The sequence below is a fragment of the Cynoglossus semilaevis genome, chromosome 2 (genome assembly GCF_000523025.1).
Source record: "Cynoglossus semilaevis isolate Cse_v1.0 chromosome 2, Cse_v1.0, whole genome shotgun sequence".
Classification (NCBI taxonomy): Eukaryota; Metazoa; Chordata; class Actinopteri; order Pleuronectiformes; family Cynoglossidae; genus Cynoglossus; species Cynoglossus semilaevis.
Genome location: NC_024308.1, coordinates 15,075,763 through 15,095,790, shown reverse-complemented (window position 1 = coordinate 15,095,790; position 20,028 = coordinate 15,075,763). Strand labels below are relative to the sequence as shown.

Here is a 20,028-nt window from a genome sequence, read left to right as displayed (position 1 = left end):
TTCTCTGAAGTGATTACCCTGCTTGTGATTCCACTGACACCCACGTGTCCCTGGGAGACAGGCTTTCACTAGATTGTTTAATCTGCCTTCCTGTACAGTAGGTAACACAGCCGTAATTGAGGTGTGAAAGGAGAGAGAGCCGTGGGAGCAGATGAAACTGATAGCTGCTTTAATGAAAACTTGTCTGCACCGTGAGTCGCCGTGGATGACGGGGAGTCACCAGAATGAATGCACAGCGATTCTTCTGCCGTGGGCCTTTTTTTTTTTTTCAAAAGTAAACAACTTTTATAGCGTCTAACCGTTGAATCTTGATTTAAAGAATATTTGCGGGAGACTGGCACCACCGAAAGTTGAACTCCCAGCCATTCTTTTTATAACTTTTCCGTGTTGCCGATGAAACTGCTGATAAATAATGAGTTATCCGCGATTAACACATCATCAATGAACCTGGAACGTAAGCAGATTTAACGCACAATCTCCACTGTTTGGCTGATACCTTTCCCTTTCTGTTTCACACTCCTTTCAGAAACCAGAAAGTGGAACTGTAAAAACCCAAGCATCAGATAATGTATCTCCACGGGCTAGTGTCTTGCCCTCAGTCTGCGACACGCTTGAAGTTCCCTCTTCAATACATACGGCATACGATGTCAATCACTGCCCAAATCAGCTTTTGGGTGAAGCAAAAAAAGGCACCAAACTGATCTGTAGAAGTTGAATTAATTGAATATACTGTATCATGTTTCCACACAGAGATTGCATCTATTCTCAGATGTGTTAAGAAAAAAAAAAAAAAAAAAAAAAAACATCCTCAGATATCTGCTTAAATCCTATTACCGTGCGATACCAGTAATTAAATTGACAGTGATATTAATTGGGTTGAAGATAAGTTGCATTGAGAAGAGGACATCTTAAACTTAATTAAAAAATATCTCTGACTCAATTAAAGATTTTCAAATGCCATGTCCCGCCATATGCAATCAGGCTTTTTCTGGCGCAACAGTATCAGTTCACTCGTGGCCACATGACAAAAGACTTTCATTTTCCTTTTTTCCCTACTTTTTAAAATAGAAGTCTCTCTCCAGTGCCAAATTGACGGAGAGACAAAGACAGTAAGATTACACTTGTCTGACAAACAGATCTTTTACTTGTAAAGTTGTAGAGTTGCTGTTCAGTTGAGCAGGTCAACGGATGACTCCAGGGGTCAAGATATCTATACATAAACCCAGATATTTATATACAGCTAATATGTACGAATCTTTGTGTCCTCAGTGGACTCAGTGTTCTCCCTCGTTCTCCCCAGGGCGCTGTGCCAGCTGTGGAGACAACGTGGTGGGTGAAGGCACCGGTTGCACTGCCATGGACCAAGTCTTCCACGTCGATTGCTTTGTGTGCATGACCTGCAGCACCAAGCTGCGTGGAAAGCCCTTCTACGCCGTCGAGAAAAAGGCGTACTGCGAACCCTGCTACATTGTAAGTAACCGCAGTACTTTCTTTTTTAAAATTTCAGTCTTAACCCTAAGAATTGAAATCTTTCTTGGTCTTAATCCTAAGAATTGAAATCTTTCTGGTGGTTAACACCTCCTTGAACATTATAAAGATACATGGGGTTTAACTAAAACAAATAGTTTTCTATGCTGATGATACAATAAGGAAGGATTTTCGAAAACTCATCTGATTGTAAGTGTTAAAACTGTGCTTGAATGACTGGGCTAAGCATTTTTTTTGTCCAAAGTTGTCTTTAAAAGTCAAGGAAACTCACATTTTTTTTCCTGCAAAGGTTGATCAACAATATGGGAGTTGTTACCAACCCCCGGTCTGGGGACCAGTGTCGGTCCGTAGGTCGTTTGGTACACTGAAAAAAATGTACTACAGTTTTACTAATTTCCTTAAAGAATCCAGTCATATCCCTTTACTTTGTTCATTCAAAGATAATCTGTCAATGTTTCAAAACAACAGGTCCTTCAGACTCTGATACTGACAGGATAAGGTCTAAAGACGTTTTATTTTGAAAATGAAATGATCCTTCAATCCTTCATCCCAAACCCACAGGGACCTCATTGATTTGTTTCTCCTTGATTTAAAAATGATGTTTTCACACTAATCAGAACACGCACTTACAAACATGTTGGCATTCAGAACAATATGTATTTCTCTGATTCCGTCCGTGATTCGGACTGATGTGTGTGTTTACAGTAAAGACACTGAGTTACTGTACATGGTGTTTGAATCAGTTGCAGGGCCAGGCCAGTTAAATCATCCCACTCCAGAGGCACTCACGGTTATTACAGTTGTCTTGTCTGGAAGTTCTCCAACTCTGATATGTGTGCTAAAAAGGAATGGGGGGAAAAAAATGGAGGAACTTTATTTATGCATTTCATCAGCATAAATGTTCTTCTGGCATGAGATCAAAAGGATCGGGTAAATCTGAATTTCTTAATGAAAGTAATTTCTTCTTCTTTTATTCCCATCCTAAGGGTCATACGCCTCTGTATGATTAGAAAAGTAATGTGAGCGTTGGGTCTCTAAAGAGAAAAGCCGTATTCCAGAATGGCAAGAGAAGCAAGCGTCCGTGTCAGATATTCTAAGAATAACCACATTCAGAATCACTGATGATGATGATGATGATACATAGCTGTTGTGTCCTTAATGTAAGGCCTAGGACACGCAATGTTTTTTTTGTTTTATAGATGTATAGTAGTGTGGTTGTGTTTTGAGTGGTGGGGGGGGGGGGGGGGGGGGGGGGGGGGTTAAGATGCTGAAACTGTAGGTGTGTGAGAGAAATAGACACAACCTGACTTCAGTTGCAGTCAATCAAACGTTGGATTTTTTTTTTTTTTTTTCGTGCACTATTGAGTCGAAACTCAATTGAGTCGAAACTCAATAGGCCGGTGTGCACTAACCACCAATGGAAGTGGTATCTTCATTCACCCTTTAAAGGAGACATATCTGCTTCTAATGATGAGGAAAGATGCATAAGGATTCATCTGTTGAATATACAGTATATATACATGTATGTGTATATTTATGTATGCATATATATGCATATATATGTATACATATAATTATACATATCATTGCATATGTATATGCAATTATATATATTATTGCATATACACATACAATTATACATAATTGTATATGTACAGTATATGTATATATATATATACAAACATGTATATGTTTGTATGCATACAGTATATACCGTATTTTCCGGACTATAAGCTGTTTCTTCATTAATTATATATATATATATATATATATATATATATATACATATTATATGTATATTATATACATAATATATGTATATATGTACATATATATATACATATGTGTATATAAGTACATATATAGAGAGAGTAACATATACAGCAATATAATCCCACTGTTGTGTGCAAAATGTATCACACACACACAAAAAAAGCATCCTTTTGATTGTAAACTTTTTAAACAAATAAGCTAGCTTTTCATACTCCATACTTCTCCAGCTTCAGCTGCACTACAGAACATTAACGGCGTTGCTCAGCTAGTTTGTGTCGACGTCATCGATTCCCTGCAGTAATTGAACAGGAACTCCGCCACAGCTGTTATCAATATTACGGCTGACTTCCAGCCCCGTATTCATTCAGTTTGACAAAGCTCCATCACGCCATCTGGCCACGAATTTAAAAGGTGATGGACACATCACTGGCCTAAAAGCTGGCTCCTGCTCAAACACTTATCTCTGCCTATTTGAATACACCAGGACGTTGATAAACTGCACTGCCGTTGTGCCCATGTTTCACTTTGCATGAAGTCGTTTCATAGTCCTATTAATGTGACAGCGTCACTGAGCTATTGTTTTTTCGTATTGAGGTGTCTCAGCCAGTTGTGTCCTGATATGTGTTCCTGATTAAAGTTTCAAGTCGAGTCAAAAACTCAGATATCTGAAGAACTACAGTACACGCAACGGTGGTATTACATTGTTTTAAAAATCAATTTCAGTGTTTCAGTTACGTGCAAATATTACACGCATAACATTTTATTGTTTTTGCTGCGACAGTCACCCTCCCCCAAATCCCTCTCCTGCATCACAGTCTTGTGAAAGTATTAATTATTGACTATGCTAACACATCATATATACCATTGTTTCCCAAAGACTGGGTCGCGACCCTCAGGTGGGTCGCAATAAAAAAATGTTGGGGTCTTCTCGCATCATGTTTCCCAGGAGTTTGTGAATAATGTCTATCGACTTGGGTTGCGAAGGTTTGTGACTTTTAAAATATGGGTCCCCAGATAAAAAAGGTTCGGGAAACACTGGTATATACTGTACTTCTAAACGAATCGGTTGCATTTCGTAATTAAAAGTGAACAATCAAGTCACTTAAGTTATTTGTTTTTCCTTCAGTATTTTATTTTTTAACTTAAATTAATTCAGAGCGTTCACTTGTCTAATATGAGTGGGCCGGGCGTCACTGAACAGGAACATCGCCAGTACTTTGCTCTTGCGATTTTAGCTTCTTAAAGAAGCAATGCGGTTAAATGAAACTAATTTTTGTTTGTGCCGTTATTCTAGGATCCAATGTGAAGTCGTTTTGAGTCTTTTGAATTTGTTAAGTATGCTTATGCCTTAGTACGATTTAAAAAATCTCTACTGCCTTTCATTCTGTCGCCTTAGAAATGAGGAGCATTTTTTCCCCCCTTCTTTTCTTTCACATCAGGAAGTCTGTCTCTGACCACGAGAGCATATCAATTAAAACAATGGGGGCTTCTCATTGATCTGAGAGCCCTGCTGCTCTTTGAACAAGTCCAGCCGTGGGATTCCGTGTCACTGAGGTTAATTGCTTACACCGGGTAACGGTGCCCACAGTTCTCCAGTCCATTCTGTTCCTCATTTTTTTTCTTTTTTTTATCTGTCCTGTTACTGCAGCAATTTATTGCTACTTTCTACAGCTTTCAGCCAACTTTATTCCACATAATTAGTTTGTTAATGTGAGAGTGGTTCTTTAGCTGTCCATCGCTTCAGGGTGTGAGTTGATAAACAGTTCCATTTAGTGTGCCCGACTGTTTCCAGTGAATGATGAAACGGCTGTGGACAATGCTCATTTCCCAGCGAGCGGCAGAATCACATCCAAACCTTCACAGTTGTATGAGGATTTCTCATTGAATACAGCTGCAGAAGTGCAGTGTAATAAAGTGACACAAGGTCTCCGCGGGACCAGACCTTCATGTCAACGGAGCAGCCATAAAAATATATTTGACCACATAATAACCCTAATCTACCTCCGCTTCTTTTGACTAGATTTGATAGAACACCAAGGTCATGGACACTGACTTGCTGGGATGCAATGGGTTCATTATCTTATTTGAAACATCGGAGGTGTGTTGTTTAAAATGAATGTGCTTTTGGTCTCGTCGCTGTCCAAAAGAAATTTCTTTTAGCTCCCAAGAAAGCATAAATTTATTCTCTGTATTTTTATTATTATTTATTACTTTTTTTTTTTTTGCAATTTGTGAATATGTTTTTTCACAAACCAATTCATGTTAACTTCACTCAATATTTAATATTTTGTTTACAACATTTTGAAACATACTAAACTCATTTTTACTTTACTTGTAAACAAAGGCCGCTTCAAAGTATGGAGAAAACTTTTTTCAGCAAAGATGTTTCACTGTAAAAAAAAAGTTGTGAAATCTGCACTTTGCTGTTGCATTTTAAACTTTAGGATCAGGATAAATCAGGATAAATACAGAGAAAGCTTTTGAGAGCTTTTACTGATAAACTTAAAGTCATTTCTATATGTATAATATCTAGGGATGGCTGGATACAACTTTATCATGTCTGATACAGAGATCGATACTGCAACTTGGAGTACCAATTTCTATCCTCGTTTCTTTTCTCCTTAAGCTGATGTTGCTGTTGCTGACGTGATAGCGATAGTGATAGTTTACGGCATGTCGCGCAAAGTAACAGTAAGTTGATCGTTTGGGCTTAGGTATCAGATCGGACGGGCTATAGATTTTTTTTTTCCAATAATTGATTCTGATATTTGGACCAGTATTAGACCAATACCGATCCTGAATATCAAATCGAATCATTCACAGTGATAACCAAGCTAAGATCAAGATGACTTGATAAGGGCCTAAAACTGTATCATTTCTCTACGATCCCACAGTAAAAGACAACAAAACATACTTCACATTTTATTCCTATTTATCGCACAGAATCTTCGGCCTGAGGAGCTTGACAGTGTTATTTCCTCTGTAGTGCAGTGGCGAGCTGCAGTGACCAACTAGTCGTTCTGTAAAGTATGTAAGTACAGGTTTCAGCCAGTGAGTCAATCACAGCGGCATGACGGCTTCTAATGCAACTTTTCATCAGTACACAAAAGGTCATACACCGAGTAGCGTTCCGTGGTCTCTTACATCGTGAATTTCTTTTAAAATCTGTAATCACTATTCCTTGTTGAAGTCGAACAAATTCTCTTATTAGGTTGTATGCAGCCCTTGAACCAAAATGAGTTTGACAGCCGTGATGTAGAATGTCTATTTAACACACCAAACACACATAGTGTAAAACACTGTTTAGAAAGACAGGGAATTCAACCAGCAACCTAGTATTCACTGAGCTGTAAAAAATTACTAATTGAATTCTGTGTATATTAATCACAAGTAAACACGTGATACATGGAAATAAGTGTGCCAATATGTCAGCCGTATTTTGACTCCTGGTATTTACATCCAACACTCATCCTTCACCACACATAGAATCTCACTATTCAGCCGTCAGACAATATAAAATCCTTCAAGAACTCCCTGTGAAGCAGCCGCTGTCAGTTAAAAAAGGAGTATATAATATTTCAGTCAGAGGATGATCTCACCTTTGTTCAGAGTGACATAAATGGTACAAGCAAAAAAAAAAAAAAAAAGAATGTAATAATGCGAGCTCTCTGACAGCACCTCTAAGTAGAAATGACAGCACCTCACCCACACATCTGTCACGATTCTGAGATGGATATTAAGCAATTCAGATCCGGAGGCTTGTAGCCAGCGCTGTTAGTTCAGGGCCCCCTTTTATACGCTCATCTATTTGGCACTGAAGCGCAGTGTAAGCGGCAGCACAGATGCTGCACGCGACGAGAGAACAGAAGACGAGGAGAAGAGGGAGCGGGGTCGCGCGGTGAGCGGCGAGCGACGTCAGGTGTACCTCTCTCTGCTTTATTTGTCTGAAGGGTGATTGCGAACGCGGCGAGGCTGGCTCTCGGCCGACTGCGTCATCAAATATTCATGAGTGTCTGCGTTAACTCACGGAGTTCTAATTGAGTTCTGTTTATTCAGACATGATTAACTGGGTCTAATTCCTCAAAGGAGTGAGCCAATTAGATAGCACTTGCGTGAATAGGATTTCACACATTTATGCCTCTTCATAATTGCCAACAATGTTGTATGTGTGTGTAATTGGGTTGTACAGTGGATGCAAACCCACCACACCCGGTGGTTTTGTGGAACAGTAATAAAAAAGGGCATAGCCATCTAGATCAGAGGTTCCCAAAACTTTTCCATGCCAGCATTAGCATCCGGCTAGGGACCCTCTTTGAAACCCCTCAGATAAAGAACCATCAATTCTATGAATGTATTTTCTTACTTTTAGTCACTATACAATTGGTAATACATTTATTTAGCATGCTCGCTAGCTACACAATAGCTTGAGGAGCAAACAGCTTTATAACAGATGCAAACCGCCAGGTCTAGACAGACTATAACCTTGTCATGCCAAAGTCGCAGCTGTCACACGAGGTGCCTTCAGGTACAACCGTAAACTTGAGAATCCGACAAATATGGAGATTGTACAGTTCAGGACAAAAGAATATTGAGTCTTGAGTATTTTTGGGGGTTTTTTCCCTCCAATTTTCTCAGCCCCCTTTAGTGCCCCCTGGCAGCCTCCACTTTGTTTTAGATCAGGAGATGATGTTTAGGTATTAGACATAGTACTGAAGACGTTAGCAAGATTACTACTACTTCTAGCTGTTAAAGTCACAAATGTCTCAGCTTCGGAACAGGAACTGTGTTCCCGACTGTTCGATATGTGCACTTTTTCATTCGCAATCTCCCGTCATTGGGCAGGAGAGGCGAGAGGACGACAAATGGCCAGATTATCTCATATTTTTGTCTGTGATCACACACTCATCATACCCCAACCCCAGCCCCTCCCTGGAGTGAGCGGGAGAGAAATATCCGTGACCTAGTGCTGACCCACCACAATGTCACTCTAACTTATAACGTTGGAGAACTACTGCCAGAGGATTTGACAGTTTCCCTCTGTAACCAGAGCAGCAGACATTGCCCAAAGTCCAGAGGAGTCACATTCTGCTGCAGAGCTGAATTTAAGGAAAAGGGAGGCGAGGGGGGGGGGGGGGTCAGATGGGCAGGTATATAGGCTGACCGCTCTGCTCCAGTCTGAGATCAAAGACACTGTGGTCCCCAGAGGCGACTTTTACTTTGTGAAGAAACCCTGAATAAAATGTGATTGTCTTCTTGTCGTCCTTTCACATCGGCCTCAGCGAGACAAAAAAATCAGGCGGCTAAAAAAAGAAATCCCGGTACAAATACAGCGAAACAGCAGTGAGTAATAGAATACATTAATATTTAAATAGCATTTGATGTCTGTTGGTTTTTCCAAAAAATGTGTAAAACCTGCAGTGGTGTGGCGGCCGCGGTTGGAGAAATGGCTCTCTGCTGAGGCTGGCCATTACCCGTCCAGGAAGAGACATAAAATAAATGTAAAGAAACAAATCAGGAGAGGAAGCTCTGGCAGAGCGCCATCCCAGCCTGGCACACACTAGTAGTCTATAACCCTGTGTGAATTTATTACCGAGCGCCGTGGAGCTGTAGTCAGGGGAGGCAGGGCCAGTCCAGGTCAGAGACACAGACACCTCGCTAACTGACTGGGGGAGCGTCGCGGACGCTCCATCTGCGAATTACACAGCTGATAACTCCAAGGTCACGGATCCTCGTGGCTTTCTAAATGAAGCGCTGTGCACGCCACCTGACGTGCTCACTCACTCACTCACTCACACCGGCGCATAAACAAAGCTGCTGTCAGACAGTAGCGCTCGTCTCACGCAGACCTATATATATTTTACCCACATCTGCGATCTGATTAACAACACCACAGACGGACGCGGCGTATTGCTCTGAGACGCAATCACAGATATTAAATGACAGTGGCTTGGTCGGTTCTTCACCTTCATGTGAATGAGTCTGCACGGAGGGGCTTGGGCTGTGCTGTTCAACCTTGGGGTCGCAACCCCACATGGAGTCGCCTGGAATTCATATGGGGTCGTGTGTAATGTTTAGTACAGTTATGTCATTTTTTTAGGGTTTATTAAGAGCATGAGGTTTTTTTATACAGTAAATAACTTACAGTTGTCTTCTCCAGGGTTCATCTGTAGATTATTACGATCTTCTTAGAGTTTAAATTGCTGCTATTAAATGTGAAAATGTTATATATATATGTACTCATATATCTGAAACATACCTTATATATACATTATATGTCAGGGTATTGATTTTATGCACTATATAGTCACTACTACGCACTATAGAATTATATTTATATTTATTTATTGTGATTGTTAGGGTTTACCAGCACTCTGATTGGTTGTTAGTTTGGGATCCACTTATTGGGCACCCCTGCTCTCAATAATGTTCAGAAAATATATAAATGTATACGAAAATGTATTAACCTGACATATATGTTTAAAAAAGTGGATCTGATGTAACTCTCCTCACACAGTTAAGGTTTTGCTTTTTTTTTGTTTTTGTTTTTTTACCATTGAATACCTGTTTTGAACAGCATTGTGGCTCACACATATATATTGTGAAAAATGATGCGAAACACAGATAACATTTTTGTCAAACCTTAACTGCAATATAAGTGAAGATAAAAGTTAAAATTTCACTATAATTCACAGAATAGTTTTGAAAATATGCCAGACAGAATAAGCAGTTCTGAACTTGGTGTTGAATTTCAACACTCAAATTGTTGTAAAATCTGAATTAAAGCACTGGCTCTATTCTTTGAAATGCATACATGACTACAACCCCACACGTTTTGCGTTGTTTTTATTCATTACTTTTTCTTTTTGGTCTGTTAGACAGTTCTAAGCAGTCGTTCACCTAACTGGACCTGCCGTCACATTGAAGTCAATCATTGACTTCCTTCTGACTGACTAACGTCTAGCATTGACCTGGAACTGACTGTTTCAGTACAGTTGTGGTCTCTCACATGGTCTACGGCAGGCGTGGGCAAACCTTTTGACTCACGGGCCACAATTGGTCCTAAAATTTGACAAGGGGGCCGGGTTGGAGCAGATAGATGGAGTGAGTGGACATGTAAAAGTGATGCATAAAGGCTACAATGCTAAAATTGTTTTAGCCTTCTCTCCGCCACCTATAGGGAAAAGGTGGACATTGCAGGGAAAAGGCAGAAGTATAATCACAATACAAAGCAGTTACATAATTTGGACAAGTTTGGCGGGCCGCATTACAAAGCTGAATGGGCCGCATCTGGCCCCCGGGCCTTAGTTTGCCCAAGGAAGGATCATCTTCCTTATTTCAATTACAGTCAATAATCAGCCTTCGTTTTAATGGATATATTTGCAGCATGATGCCAAAGAGAAAACAGGAGCTTCTCCTCACAGCAAGTGTTGTGTCATAACATGCAGTACATTCATGACTCAAAAGTACAATCGTGGAGTCTGACACTAATCTCATCGCTGCTTGCGATACAGGATCACAAAAGCTCTTGGATCCCTGCAGCATGTTGCCATTTTTCCCGGTGGCAAAAAATAACACATGAAAACAAGGCCTGTGGATCCATACTGAGGCAGATGGTGTTTTTTTTTCAATATTATATTAGTGTGCATAATAGGCTTTGATTAAAAAAAAACCTGACAAAGCGGTCTACTTAGGCTTCGAACAGAAAACGGAAGTAGATACTAGACTTCAGTTTTTGAAGGATAATGTTTCCCCCAAAATTATTGTAACATTCTTCTCTGTGGTTTCCAAAAAACGTCAGGTCACATGATGGATCAATGGATCCGTGTTCCCAACCAGCTCTGTGTAACATTCCCCCCAAAATATGAAACTGATGTGACTGCATGACATGGTGACATTAATTAAGTGAAGCCATTTTTTTCTTCTTTTTACTCACATTTTCTTTGTAGTGTCACTTCACCCGTCTCTTGCGTGTTGCAAATAAATAAATAAAAATGTGTAGTTAAATAGGCAGAGATGATAATATTTTGTTTTAGATTGATTGATTCCGAGAAAAAAAAAGTAAGTGAGAAAGTATTTTTATTTCAAGCTCATCTGAGGCAGAAGAAGTCCATCGCCGTGTCGTAGATGCTGATGCGATACCGGTGTTTGTGTTTAACGCTAACTCCGTCTTGTTCAGCAACTGTCCGTGAGGTGTGGTTAGTTTACACAGCACCAGTGAAGCCATCTTTCAACACACACACACACACACACACTCAGAGGCACATAGATACCAAACTGACATCATGAACTCTGAATACACTCTGCCAGGTTTCAAATCAGGAAATATGTTCAATTCACAGCTGACGTTGAGGGTCCTTATTTCACTTATTTGTGTTTATGAATAATTATGTTGTTCATTTCAAACATTCATTTCTACAACTTGCTTTATCAAAGCAGTTTTGTGGGATTGAATATCTAAAGCTGAACTCTGGTTATTAATTTATTTTTTGTTTTTTATCAGTCTAATTTTAAAACTGCTTAAATGATTAAACTCTTCCTCATTTTTGAGATAAAAAAATAAAAATAAAACAAGAGTCCAACTATTTCGTTACTACTTAGAAATGAGCTTCTCCTTCTGTCGTGTTGCGGTCTGACTTCCTGTCTGTTTCCTGTCAGATGTGTGTGTGTGGTGATGACAGCAGACGCTTGAAGGTTTTTGTTTGACTTTTCTGAAATGCCTGGTTACCGTCACATTTCTCATTTCGGCAGACAGTTGTGTCACACTTAATTTGAGAAGGCCGGTTGCTCAACTCTGTGACGCCGGGCTCGAGTGGCGTCCGGTCCGTGACGTGACGTGGAGAACATGGAAGAAACCCGTCACAAAGTAGAAACAGTTTATTAAAAAAAAAAAGAAAAGAAAAGAAAAGAAACGGCTCACAATTGACTGTGAACACACTCCAATCACCCCGTAGTTCAGCAAAAGCGCCGTCTGACCTAAATTCACCTCATCTGCTTAGACATTTGTTTAGCCTTCTGGGCAAACACTTTGAGAAATGTACGAGGAAGAGGGGCGGGTGAGGAGGAAGACGTAGGCTTCAATACATCACATTTAGTCTGGGGGGGGGGGGGGGCGGGGGGAGCACAAAGCCAGACATCTGTAAACGTATACAGCCCTCTAGTGGCCATTTGTAGGAGATCTGCGCAGAGAGATGGGATCTGAAGTGATTTATGCATATTTCCCTTCACCATATGGGGAGGTCGAGCACATCCATTCATTAGATCACTCTTTAATTAATTATTCCTACTCAGACTTGAAGTAACCATGCAGATGAATGTTTTGTTTAAAAAAAAAACAGAAAAAAGAAAAGGTACGAGGAGTCAAAAAGGAATTCAAACCAGTGAAGACAAAATGAATGAATTGAGGTCACCGTCGGGGAGAAAGAGAGAAATTTTGTCTTTTGAGTACTGTACTCATTACAGTGGCCTGAAGGAAGTGTGTGCTGTGGAATCATATGCTCTAGTTAAGTTAAACAAGGGCAAGGTATTCCCTAATGAAGGACAGAAGTGGATAAGTGAGTGGGAATGTAAGGAGTACTGTAAGAGTTGAGGATGGTTTAGTGCTGTTTGGCCTTGGTACCCCAGTCCGACTCCCAGGTAGGAGCTGTAATCTCACTCTCTCTCACCCTTGCTTCTGTTCTCCCTGCCTCTGTGCGTGTGTGTGTGTGTGTGTGGGGCAAACCTCAAGGGTTCAGTGCAGTGAGCTCATTAAAGGCTTTCTTCTGCTTCCAGGATCCAGCAGGATTTCAATATGGACATTGTTTATACACAAATGTTGCCCTGGGATTAATGTTTATTTTTATTACCAATCTCAAAAAAGGTGGGAAAAAAAAAAAGGATGCGGAGCATGTGACATGTTGCTTTTCATGAAATAAACCAACCTACACTTCTGCCTGAAAGTAGAAGTCAGATGATCATTTAAGAAGTACTCTCACATTGGAGTTTCCGTTCCTTCTGTGCAACATTACAACATATCAAATACCGTTATCTCAGACGGGGCTGAGCATCATCTCAACGCAGTGTCATTGGTGGAGGTGGAAGTACGTGTACTTACCCCGAGTTTTATTTGCGTGGCAGATTGCCATCCTGGCTGGATGTTGGTGCAGCAGCCCCATTCACCGAAAAGGAAAAAGAAACAGAAAAGAGATGCAACAGCCCGATTCCACTCGCATGATATATTCACCGCTGTGTAATTGCTTTGCTATTTAGAGACCCTGCCGTTATTTATAAAATATCCAAATAACAAATGGGGTCTTCCAGCATATATTAGCAAGAGAGATGCTACAGTACAGATAAGTCAGGCGCAGAGGCCGTCACGTCTTCCCAACCCCCCAGCTTGGGCCCGCTGCCCAGTCGCCTGGCTGCAGAAAACCTGCAGTCATCACAAAATAGAAATATTTACTGCTCACACTCTAGCATATGGGATGGGATGGGGATGGGGGTGTGGGTGCGGGCAACAGATAAATGACCGTGTTTGTGTTTGGACTAGAGCTCTGATCAGATTCCTTCAGCTTCCGAGGCATCTGAGGATAACTGAGGTTCTGTTTGTGGCAGCACAAGGAACAAAAAACACAAAGATGAGAAATGGCCAAAAAAAAACTTTAAAGGTCCTAAGAATGGGCAGACAAAGTGGTTTAAGCGATGAAGCACTGGTTGATAGATTAGCATGTATGTATTAATATGCTTTTTTTTTTTTTTTTTCCACAGAAAACGCTGGAGACCTGCACCATCTGCAGTAAGCCCATTATGGAGCGCATCCTGCGGGCCACGGGGAAGGCCTACCATCCTCACTGCTTCACCTGCGTGGTGTGTCACCGCAGCTTGGATGGCATCCCTTTCACCGTGGATGCCTCCAACCACATTCACTGCATCGAGGACTTTCACAAGTATGTAACTAAAGGTTTCCTTAGACGGAAAGATCAGGTACTTTCCCCTAGAACAGGGGTGTCAAACTCATTTTCACCGGGGGCCACGTCAGCAATACAGTTCCTGTTGAAGGGCCGGTTGTAAATGGAACACTATAGATCAGGGGTCCCAAACCCCTGGTTTGTGGACCAGTACCAGTCCATAGGTCCTTTGGTACCAGCCCGCAGCGGGACACAGTGAAAAAATTAAAAATTCGAATTAACTTCATTCAAAAAAAATTTTATTTACTTTCTTTATTTGACAATAATCTTGCAATATTTTAAAATAAAAGTCATTCAGACTAGAGTCTGGTATAGATGTAGCTCCTCCATAATAGACTAAAACATCCATCTGCAATTGATTATTATTTATTCAAGCTACAAATATTGTTCATTGCTGTGTTTAATTTCATAGGTTGATAAACTCTGCTGCATGGACTTTATTCAATGCTTTTTAAGCTCCCGTGGGCCACACAAAATGGCTTGGTGGGCCGCATTTGGCCCCTGAGCCTTGAGTTTAACACATATGCCCTAGAGGATCATGGGATTTTTTTTTTTTTTTTGGCAGGTGAAGGGGGTTGTTTGATACCTTTTTTTGTCCTTTACGTGCAAACTGACCCGGGAGATAAAGCAGTGAATTTTGAGCGTCTTAGTAAATTTCTGCTATTGTGTCATAGCTTCGATTTCACAACCGTCGACTTCCCATAAGCGTTCCTTGCATGACCGAAAGGAAGCTGACGTCAACAAGTGGCTCCTGCTGTGTTGGCGATGTTTGATAGAGAGGGCGTGTCGGCCTGTGGTCTAAACACACCTGACTGGTTTGACCTTGTACACCTGGGTGTCCTCAAACGCTCCTGGTCGACTCTTAGCTTAGTGAGATTGTGAAACAGTTTTATCCCACGGCCTCCGTGTAAGTTACAACCTCACTTCATCTTTTCTCAGATCCTCATACGTTCTAATAATAGACCCTTTTCCCGGTGAAGGCATTTCCAAAGTTACTGGTTTGATGTCTGGTGCTGTAAATGCTGAACTAGATATTGGTTTTGCAATGATGTTTCCCAAAATCATACATCATATTTCTACACTGTTGCAAAGCTTAGAATTTAAATTATAACATATACTGTATATGTATATATTTTGTTCTTTACTGCAAATTATAAACAAAAAAAAAACGCACATATAAACATCAAAAATTAGAATCAAGACATATTTAATATTCACCACTTTGCATATGTGTAGTTGGAGAACAGCAGTTGTGCACAGGACATGAACATACAGTGCTGTCCTGTGGCCAAACTCCTGTATCAAACCCTTTGTTTTCTCACGCACACACTCTACTTTAACGTCATCTTCAATTTAACTTTTGATAGAATCAGAAAAAAATGCATCATGATTTATTAATCTAGTGTCTGTGACCTGAAAATCTGAACAAACGTTTTTGCTCAAGGCATAAAAAGTGACGTTGAGCATTCGGGCGTCGGTATCAGATCAGGCTGTAGTGGTTTTTAAACAAAAAAAAACAGACGCATTAGTCTTTTATTTTGAAAAGTTCAGTTATTTCAAATGGTTGGTTAGGTCAATGTAGTGTCATCGCTTTCAAAATAAAATACTTTATTGATTTCATTTTTAATTAGGAAATTTTACCATTTAAAAAGTAATTCACAGCAGCTGTAATCTTGACTGGTCTTGACAAAATATCCCGAGTTCATCCCGAGACAAGAGCGAGTCCAGCACGAGACCAAGGCCGGTCTGGAGTACGACATCACTAGCAAGACCGCTAACCACTTGACATCCCTGTATCCTTTAATCTGACGTTTCAATGGTGAATTAATCTGAAATAATAGGTGGACTTGGGACTGGAAGGTTGCTTAGTGGTTAAGGAAGTGGACTTGGGACGGGAAGGTTGTAGGTTCGAGTCCGTACCACTGAGGTGCACGCTGGCGCTTATAGCTGTTCACTTTGGTGATGGGTTAAAAGCAGATGTCACATTTGGTTGTGTGCGGTGGTGTGCTGTGTCACAATGACAAGCGGTTCACTTTCACTTTCCTTTAATAACACAGTTTCGGTAAAAGCTAATTTTGGAAAACACACGTTTCCTAAAAGTACACGATGTAATGATGTCGGTCATTGTCATTGTTCTGAGCCTTCTTCTCTCGGTCCTCTCTCACAGGAAGTTCGCTCCACGCTGCTGTGTGTGCAACGAGCCTATAATGCCTGCTCCTGGCCAGGAGGAGACCGTCCGTATCGTGGCCCTGGACCGTGACTTCCACGTGCAGTGTTATCGCTGTGAGGTACGTGGCCTGTGTTTACCCCGGCTAACTCTCTACACACATGATGAGAGGGCACCGTTTGGTCTGCCAGAGCTCACAGCTGCAGACGGCAGCAGTTACAGCACGCTGTCGATACTCGTCTCTCTCTTACCTGCCCCCCAAAATAGCTTTTCATCTTCTCTCTCTCTCCCTTCTCGGCAAAGTTCACAGACTCACATCGTAACCAGCGTCAGTCAGCCCACTTGCCGGCTGATAAGCTTTACATTACGTGCCCGGCTAAAAGAGAAGTAATGCCTCACATTTTTAGAGAACTATTTCAGTGTGAGAACACGGAGCATTTGGCGAACGTAAAGGTCAAATGGAAGCGGAGCAGATTAGTTCAGGCTCAGGGAGGAGCTCAGTAAGAGAAGGATTCTGTCACCAGGGAGACATGAGGAGATGAACTTGTTATTCACTCTCCGTGTGTGTGTGTGTGTGAGAGAGAGAGAGAATGATGAAGATGTAACACAGTTGGCCCTTTCACACCGTTGTGGCACAGATGTGCATCCAGATCCAAGTGATTTTCCAAAGTAATTGATTTCAAAAACTGCAGGTTTGTCTTCTGTGAGAACCAAAATCAAACCTGTTGTTTCTCCCGTGAACCGTCATGAAGTCATAACATCAAGAAAATAAAAACATTATTTTCTGACAGGTCAGCATTAAAGGTCACAGCAGGTTCGAGTATAACCTGTTGATGACAACACTGGTCGTGTGTAGCTGTGAGCACAGGTGGAGCCTGAGGAGGATCCGTGCCCTCTAAAGTAAAAATTACAGGAACTAATTGTGTCATTGTGTTCGGCATTATAAAATCAAAGAGGGTTGAATTTCCAGTAAGTTCCACTAAACCAGACTGAGGGTTTTTTTTTTTTTTTTTAACATTAGCTCCCTGTGAGATTAGATTAGATTAGTGTTACCAAACGTTTGGCTGCTTTCCCAGACAGAAACATACGAACGGCTCATACTGTACATACCATCTGCCAGTGTTCTTATTTGTAAGCTAACGTGTTTCCCTGCAGACACTGACGCATCCTTGATACTGTGTATTTGTTTTTCAAAAGTCAGAATTGAATTAAAGTTCTGGCGTAGTGTTAAACAGCGACGCAGCATAGTGTCGATGTTCTCTTTAACTGTATACTCCAGTACAGTGTTTCCCAAACTTTTTCTCTGGGGACCCATATTTTAAAAGTCACAAACCTTTGTGACCCAAGTCTATAGACATTATTCGGAAACTCCTGGGAAACATGATGCGAGACGACCCCAAAAAAAAACTCTTGTGACCCGGTCTTTGGGAACCGATGCTGTAGTATATCTAGAGTACTTAAAACATCATACCCTGATACAACTGGTGTTGAAGGTTGAGGACCCCTGCACTGAAGCAACAAATGTAATACTGTGGAACAGAGGTCCAGAACAGTTTTGGAACATGGATTGGGTTCATGTGAGATAATAAGATACACTCCTGGACCGGTGGTGAATGAAAATATAACTTTTATTTTTGCTAGCTGAAGGCTCATCTTCTGTCTCCTCTGTTGGCATTTTTCCTTTTTAACGAAGACTTTTATTTTGATAAGCAAGGCAAGACATGTGTGGTCTTTTTCAAAATAAAATTTTAATATTTTGCAGCTGTAAACATGTATTTTTATTGGCGGTCCAGTATTGTTCCAGGACCCAGTGGTTGTGAACCTCTTCTATAGAAGTTAGTTGTCTGTCCAAAGTAGTTACATCAAGGGTCATTATTCCTGAATCCAGATGTTTTCCTTGGAAATAACCAAAAGATGAATATTTAATATTTTTTTCTTTTCTAAATTGTATTTCTCAACAGAGTTAGACTTTCCTTAGCTCACTCTAAAAGGTTAGAATAAAACAAATAAGTCATTGCATCTGTAAAGCACCTCTCCTAACAATGTGATATAAAACACTAACCTATAAATTGTGTTAAAACTGTGTGAATGTCTTTACCAACAACATAAATGTCTCATGACCGCGTGTGTCCGTGAAGGTGTTGAAAAATAAAAAACATCAGTGACTGTTCCCGATGTGAAGCCTGTTGTCTGACCCTGTGTCCGTGTCCTGCAGGACTGTGGCTCCCTGCTCTCAGAGGGGGACAACCAGGGCTGCTACCCTCTGGACGGACACGTCCTCTGCAAAAACTGTAACACCGCCCGCATCCAGGCCCTCACCGCCAAGGCCACCACTGACCTCTGAACAGCTCCTGGACTGGTCACCTTCTGTACTGTGATAACAAAACAATCTCCATTTCTCCCTCTCACAGTCGCATCCATGAGTCCGAACAAAATGATATTATATATGAGAATCTCACTCTTTGTCTATATACATATATATTTACATATATATAAATATATATACATATATGTGTATATATATATATACACACATATATGTATATGTACATATATTTAAATATATATACGTAAATGTATATATATTTACATATATAAATATATGTATGTGTACATATATATATATAAAAGCAGTATTGACTCGGTACAGTCGTAGCGTCGACCTACTTGTATTGATCAGTTTTAGTTTATTATCCGATGATTATACTGTACGTTTCACGAGTTGTTCAATCTCAATCCCATTATTTTACGCCTGTTTACTTTGTGCGAGGCACGTGGCTAACTTAGGATTTAAATCTTCAAGTTTAGCTGAAAAGCAAAAAAAAAAACAAAAAAATTGTCAGCTCAGCGAGGCTGTCCGTTGTCCTTGTTGGGGGTGGGTGTGGGGGGGGGGGGTTATGCCAGTAATTTTACAAATTGTTATTGTGTGAGAAAGGGAAAATTCTTATTTTATTATTGAGTCGTGTTCCTTTTGGACAAGATCAGGCAAATGAGGTTAAAAAAACAAAAACAAGTAGATGTTGAATATTGCAATTTTATTTTCAAATGTTCCAAGTTACATTCCAAAATAATAACCGTAACCCAACTATAAAAGAGCACCTTTTAAAAATTTCAAATATTGTACCTGCAAAACGTACTCCCAGCATTCCGGAGTGGATCTCTAAATTTCCGAGTTTGAATTCTAAAATAAAATAGCCGTGGTCTTTCCGTCGATGTCACAGGATACAAATAGCCCTGCGTGTTGTCGTCGCCCGTGTTTGTCCGCGTCCATCAGTGAGCAGTCTCTTTGCGCGTTATGACTCAGTGTTATGACATGTCATGATAATCCTCACCACGTGTGTTCGAGCCCCACTGCACGTCCACTCGCTTACGCACACGGCCCTTACATTTGTGTCCAGAAGAAGCCTCAAGTGATCTGAGCACAGCTGCACCTAAAGTACACCGAGCGGAACACAACGATTTATTTTATCGCTATGCTTATTATTATTATTATTATTATTATGTGAAAAAATAGCTGCATAGCTAACACCAAAGATACAAATCTAAGCCGTGTTCCTTCTTCTTGTGTACCTACGTCGAATGCTAGTTTGTCAACTTTATTGTGTTGACCGGGCTTCTGAAGTCACAACGGTCTCACACACACACACACACACACAC

At 40.7% G+C, this 20,028-nt stretch overlaps 1 protein-coding gene across 4 annotated transcripts in view; it reads left to right on the top strand.

Moving 5' to 3' along the window:
• Window positions 1–19,381, top strand: part of lpp (LIM domain containing preferred translocation partner in lipoma) — a 115,270-nt gene extending 95,889 nt beyond the window's left edge. For all 4 annotated transcript variants that reach the window (XM_025054243.1, XM_017041954.2, XM_017041951.2 and 1 more), the window contains 4 exons: window positions 1,301–1,470; window positions 14,005–14,183; window positions 16,372–16,492; window positions 18,587–19,381. In XM_025054243.1, the coding sequence (XP_024910011.1) occupies window positions 1,301–1,470; window positions 14,005–14,183; window positions 16,372–16,492; window positions 18,587–18,715 (599 nt within the window). In that variant the 3' untranslated portion in view covers window positions 18,716–19,381. The remainder of the gene's footprint in view (window positions 1–1,300; window positions 1,471–14,004; window positions 14,184–16,371; window positions 16,493–18,586) is intronic.
• Window positions 19,382–20,028: the final 647 nt, after the last annotated feature.